A 6635-nucleotide genomic window follows, 5' to 3' on the forward strand; every position below is an offset into this window, starting at 1 on the left:
AGATGCAGGTTGCCTGATATAATGTAACGGTTAGTGAAGTTTGGTGGATAAGTTGGCAGTCGTCTCTAACACTGTGAATTCACCTCGTAGCAATAATCTGTATCGCTGGATCCGATTAGCCTGTTGAGGAGAAAATGAACAGCTTAGGTGTGTTTTTTTTTTTTTTTTTTTTGTCTTTCCCAAAGTCGCTTCACCACCTCGTGTTCACGCTGCTTTAACAAGTCGTTTCACACCCCGTCGCCTGTTATTTGTTCCTCCATTCCTTAACTTTGTTCTGCTTCGGCATGCTCTGAACAGAACTCTTCTTCTATGACTTTTAATGGTAGTAACATGGACATTCTCCAGCTAAACGGAGCTGCATGAGCGGTTCATGCTGAAGTAATAAAAACAGCTAATAGTCACCGACTGCAATATTGAATCATTTTCTTTCTCTGAAGTCTAACTTTTCAATTTTCTTGTGAATTTTGAAAGCAGCATGTAGCCTGAATACCAGCTAATTCCACCCAAAAAAGTGTTTGTCATGCTTTTGAACCCTCATTCCTATTCTATTTCTATTTCTAATACCTGATCACATGTTAATCAATATGATCAATATTGCCACGAGTAAAGCAGTAACCGTGCGGCTGGAAGGTCAAAGTAACACCGATGTGTGTTTGAGGAACCTGAACGGCAGCTAGAGGCGGACCCACAGACTCCTAATGTGAACGTAATTAAGAGCGTCACTGTGGCAGATCCACGGTCCGAGTTTGTGATGAAGCTAGATCTTTAGAATACGCTCTGGTGGGATCCCAAAGGTTATTTCATAAGTCATTAAAGGGATAGTTCGCCTCTTTTGACATGAAGCTGTATGACATCCCATATTAGCAATATCATTTATGAATATTTTCTTACCCCCTGCTGCGTCCTGTGAGCCGAGTTCCAGCCTCGTTTTGGCGTCCACGAAAGTAGTCCGGCTAGTTGGCTGGGGCTAAAAAAATAAAGCGTCTTGCTTCTCAAAACAATATGCATTCAAAAGAGTAATACATCTGCATAACAAAATCGTTTTGCATGAAAAAGTCAGACCTCACATCGCTTGGCGCTAGTTTTGCCTCCCTTGATATCAATGCGCTCAGCCACCTAACGACAGCTGCACCTGTTACAGTGTTTGCTGCTCGGTCTGCTCTTCGGTCTGCACAGTTTACATTGGACGCATTGATATCAAAAACGACCCCGTTCCTGAAAAGGTTATAGGACCTGCCAAAGGTTCCTACAGTGCGAATGCGGCTATTTTAGTGAAGGTAGAAGCAAAGGTAGCAGCGATGAACGACCCGCTCCCACGCAGCTGCAGTGCTGACGGTGTTTTTCACTCTGCAGATAACTCCGCCTCCATCGTTACCGGAGCAGCTGAAGGAGATGTTCAAACAACAAGAGGTCGTCCGGATGAAGCTCCGCCTGCAGCACAGCATTGAAAGAGTACGTATTGTTGGTGTTGATGTTGCCCTCGAAGGTGCTTTCTGAATGTGTCCGAGGTTTCTGACCCAACTTTTGTTTCTCTTTCAGGAAAAGCTGATTGTTTCAAATGAGCAGGAAGTCCTACGAGTTCATTACCGGGCAGCGAGAACACTAGCCAATCAGACTCTGCCTTTCAGTGCCTGCACCGTCTTACTGGACGCGGAGGTGTACAACATGCCTCAAGACGTTCAGGTGAGTAACGGAACGGCTCTCAGGACTCGCTCCAGTGTTTTTATTTCATCTCAATGGGAGAAAGTCTGACTCGTTGTTTTTTTGCTTCGCAGAATGACGACGGCAAAACGTCTGTAAGAGACCGATTCAACGCCAGGCAGTTCATGTCCTGGTTACAGGACGTCGACGACAAGTTTGACAAACTGAAGGTGAGATTTTTCCTAAGTGAAAACGCAGAAACCTCCCCGGGCTCCGCTTCTCCAGCGTTAGCAGTTACAAGATCGTCTTTGGGTTTAAACAACAAGATGGTTAAAAATGTCACACGGGGCTTCAGGAAAGCCTCGTTGTGAGAATTCTCAGACTTTTTACACATCAAACGATTTATCCGTGGTGTCGCCCATCACGACCGAAGGCTTTAAGTTCCTGAAAACTTCCAACTGTCCTGTTTTGTGTCTCAGGAAACTAATTAGAAAAAGATCGTATCACTTCTGTGTGTTGAAATGTTGCTGTTGAAGCGTGTGGCGTCAGGCCAAAATGGGTGACTGACTTTAGATGTTTCTCGATCAGCTCCCAGTGCCGGGCGGCGAATCGATTTTTAGCGAATAATGGCGCCCATTTATACGGTGGAAAAGCCCGGCTTTCTTCACATGCTGAAAACTTTGGGCCCCCACCCAGCTGGAAACATTTAGCCGAAGTTGCCTCTCCCTTCCTGTACGACTGCACACGTGAATAGATCATGAGGGAGCTGGGGGGGGGGGGGTGTTCTCACTGACGGACATTCTTTAGGTTAGTTTGAAGTCGCTCACAGTCGAGTGAAGCATCTTCTCAGAGCCGGTAGCTGGAACATTGTTCGTTGCTGGTGGTTAAACGCACATCTGGACAAACTTGTATTTTCATTGTTGTTTACCTTGAATCTGGTGGCGGGGGGGGGCATCTTCTTTTAAAGATGGCAATATCTAAAACCATGTTTCAAAGCTCGTCTTTGGTTGCACTTTAAATTTAAATAAAATTCCAGAAGAAATGATCAAAGGAAAGTAAAAGCAAGAGTCGTTTCTGAGCCATATCAGACCTTATTCTTCTAAGGCTGTATTTCTCACCACCACCGAACCATGTTTAACTGAACCATGTTTAACTGAACCACGTTTAACTGAACCACGTTTAACTGAACCACGTTTAACTGAACCACGTTTAACTGAACCACGTTTAACTGAACCACGTTTAACTGAACCATGTTTAACTGAACCACGTTTAACTGAACCATGTTTAACTGAACCATGTTTAACTGAACCACGTTTAACTGAACCACGTTTAACTGAACCACGTTTAACTGAACCACGTTTAACTGAACCACGTTTAACTGAACCACGTTTAACTGAACCACGTTTAACTGAACCACGTTTAACTGAACCACGTTTAACTGAACCATGTTTAACTGAACCACGTTTAACTGAACCACGTTTAACTGAACCACGTTTAACTGAACCACGTTTAACTGAACCACGTTTAACGGTTCAGCGACGACTCTTCTGACAGTGAACGTGGGGTTTAAGTCCATCTGAGTGAAGTTCTCTCTGAATCTACAGGTCCTTGAATGTCGGTTTCTTTCCATTTTAACTGTGAACCAACAAAACTAAGCTTTGAAAGCTTAAAGTTCTATATTTCTGATAAGTTAAAGAGCTGTTTTTACTGGGTAAAGAGAAAGAAAGGCAGGTTTGGAAGTCTCTTTTATTTACTACAAAACAACAGCGTCACTTTTCAACCTCCTACGGTATCCATTTTCTTTTGAGAAGTGTGTTTGTTTTGGTTTCTGAGCAGCTGCAGATGCTGGAGGCCACACACACACACGATGACGGTTAAATGTTAGAGTATCGGTGGTGATCCACTCACAGGATGTTGGTGGAAAGCTTTCTGCTCCAGTCACACAGAGTGAGACTAAATCTGTGAAAAACATCTGAAAACACGACGTTCTCTGTGGACCTTACACGCATCGTCTGCTGGAGCTTTCTGGTTGGATGGAAGCGAGTGTTCTCCCAGCTCCAGGTCTTCTTCTTGTCTTATTGTCTAATTGAAGTTTCTGTGTTTGTGGATAATGTCTTCCAGTTTTGTGGCGAACGGCTTTAAATCTCGAGGTTTGTTGTGGAGATGAGGTAAGAAGGTTGAAAGCTTCTCCTCTTTATTCCACATGGAAAACATCAGAGTTTCCATCAGGTTCTGCCGGCAGGAAACCTCCTCGTTTGTGGTTGAGTCACAGATAACATCCTCAGACGACTTCTTGCCTCGTGTTCCTGTTAAGTTTGTGTTCAAAAATGTGATCCGAGCGGCATTAAAAAGTCCTTAAAGGAACCCTGTTTGCGTTAATCCTCCGGAAATCAGTTTTATTTATCCGAAACCATCCGTTTGTGGGGAAATTCTGGCAGGTTAGAGAAAACATTTTTTTTTCCACTTCTTTGATCTAAACGGGAACAGCTGTGCTGGATGAAGTCATGACCTCCTTTCTCCTTTGCAGACGTGTCTCCTGATGAGGCAGCAGCACGAGGCGGCGGCGCTGAACGCCGTGCAGCGGCTGGAGTGGCAGCTCAAGCTGCAGGAGCTGGACCCGGCCACCTACAAGTCCACCAGCATCTTCGAGATCCCGGAGTTCTACATCCCGCTCGTGGAGGTCAACGACGACTTCGACCTCACCCCAATATGAGCCGCAGGAAAGGCGCGCTCTGCCACCTCAGCGACGCGAGCGGCGGCCTGCGCGTTTCGTTTCGTGGGAACGGGGAAGGAAAAAAAATTAAAAATGTGAAGCACCTAGAATGTGGCGCCAACACGAAGGAGCACTTAGAAAAGAGACGACTCGACTCCCGAGCTCCCGTCGACGCAGGCGGGCAGGCCGCGGGAATGAGGGCCGGCCGGGGGAACGGGTGTCCGGGCCACAGATGGCGCCCAGAGAGCGGAGACCAAAAAGCGGGTCGGGTGGAGCGGAGCACCAGCCGCTGCTGCTCATCACGCAGGGTCACACAACTGAAAGATTTCAATTGTTTTCAAAGTGAGTGTTCATACATTGTGTACAGACTGTGCTCTTAATTTTTTAACTTATTTTATACATAAAAAAAAAAGATGTGCATTTGTAAATAGTCATGTAATTATTGTTTTAAACCTGTAAAAAAACAAAAATGAATAGATATTTTGATTGTAAACTTGTTCCGTCTGACGTTTTAATGGACCAAAGTTGTTTTTTTTCTTTCTTTTTTTTCTTTTTATATCGAGTGTCCTCTTCGTCCGTGATGTTCTCGTTGCTGTTGGCTCTTAAGCATGTGTTGGCTTTCGTTGTTCTCTTTCCTTTCACCCCCTCAACATCTGGAGCTCCACGCCACAGCTGGCGTGTTTTGACTTCGGCAGTTAAATGCTGTGCATGCGTTGCGATGTTTGTACTTTTCTTTTTTCTTTTTTTTTTTTTCCCCTTAAAAAAAGCCGTACTGTGGACTTAATTGTGAGGTTTACTAAAGTTGTTCCAGCTATTTTATTTCCTCCCCCCTCTCCCCCTCTAACATTGTGTTTTGTCCCTCTCGCGGCCTCACTCCTCCCGTGTCGTCCATCGTGTCTCGCGCACATTAAAGTCTGTTGTGGCTTCCAAGGAAGAAAAAAAAAAACAAAAAAAAAACTTTTACAGTTTCAATGTGAGATCACAACAAATCCTATTTTTTCAACATAATGCCTTTTGAACGATAGTTCTAAAAAAATGTCTATTTTAATATTTACTTGTTACATGACTTGTACATATTTGTAATATATAATTGAATAAATTTTATTTGTTGTGAAATTAAGCTGGTGTGATGTGTTGCTGGTGTGTCAGAGGCCCGCTCAGCCAGCAGGCGGCGCTGTAGGCGCTCAGTGCTGCCCGTGTATTTGGCTTAAAAGTGGTGGATGTAGGCATAGAACATATAACTGTCTATGGATGTAGGTACTAGAAAAGGGAAGGAGTTCATTCAGACGCTTTTGCACCAAAAACAAGATGCACACAGTTTTGATGGAGTGTGAAATCCGTCTTTTTCAGCTTAAAACCGTTGAGGAAGAAGCTCTTTATTTACTATTTCACATTTAAGACACAACATGATTGGACTGTGTTACTATATAAGATACTGTGGAAAAACAGAGGTTTTATTTTAGACATTCACTGCTTTTTCACTTATTTTCAGCCCAGTCTTTGTTTTAAGCCTTTTAACACTGACCTATGAATTACTCCAGCACAAAAAACAAACACAGGAATGAGCCAACATTGAGTCTACACACATCACATGCAGTTTAGCTAATTAGATTTAGGCACTGAATAGCTGCCTGGTGCAATGTGACGTCATTTGCGCCGGTTTCTTTAGGCTGAACTACAAATGATGCCAAATACAACATGAAACAGCACCAACAAGGTGATTCCCAAAGAGCTGTTAGCTTAGCATAACGTGCAGTGTGACATTAAAAAATACGAGCAGACTGGACAGGTCTTAGACTATCTACAGCAGATGAACAGTTTCTCACAGTGATGTCCTGAGAGATGCATCTGGACCTTCAGCTGATCCATCTGCTGTTGGCCCAAGCCTCATCAGAAATGGGCTCCATGGAAGGGTGGCTGTCAGGAAGCCGTTCTTAAGGAAGGGAAACAGGGAGAAAAGGCTGAGCTGTGCCAAAGGACACAAGAAGTGGGCTGAAAATCAGTGGCAACAGGTCTGATGGAGGGATGAATCCTCCCCAGAGCCCGGAGCTCAACATTACTGAAGCAGTGTGGGATCATGTTGGCAGAGAACGGAACAAAAGGCAGCCCACATTCAAAGAAGAGCTTTGGGATGTCCTTCAAGAAGCCTGGAGAACTATTCCTGAAGACTCCTTTAAAGAAAGGACAGAAAGCTTCAGGCTGTGTTGGAGGATAAAGGTGCTCTGACCAAAATATTGAAAATTTAATGTTAGAATTGTATAAACTCAGATTTTGCGTCATT

General features: G+C 44.1%; 1 protein-coding gene across 2 annotated transcripts in view; it reads left to right on the forward strand.

Moving 5' to 3' along the window:
* ankrd12 (ankyrin repeat domain 12) overlaps nt 1-5474 on the forward strand; it is a 36305-nt gene extending 30831 nt beyond the window's left edge. For both annotated transcript variants that reach the window (XM_075482932.1, XM_075482933.1), the window contains 4 exons: nt 1354-1452; nt 1540-1683; nt 1776-1871; nt 4169-5474. In XM_075482932.1, the coding sequence (XP_075339047.1) occupies nt 1354-1452; nt 1540-1683; nt 1776-1871; nt 4169-4354 (525 nt within the window). In that variant the 3' untranslated portion in view covers nt 4355-5474. The remainder of the gene's footprint in view (nt 1-1353; nt 1453-1539; nt 1684-1775; nt 1872-4168) is intronic.
* Nucleotides 5475-6635: the final 1161 nt, after the last annotated feature.

Source organism: Odontesthes bonariensis, chromosome 14, assembly GCF_027942865.1.
Source record: "Odontesthes bonariensis isolate fOdoBon6 chromosome 14, fOdoBon6.hap1, whole genome shotgun sequence".
NCBI classification, from domain to species: domain Eukaryota; kingdom Metazoa; phylum Chordata; class Actinopteri; order Atheriniformes; family Atherinopsidae; genus Odontesthes; species Odontesthes bonariensis.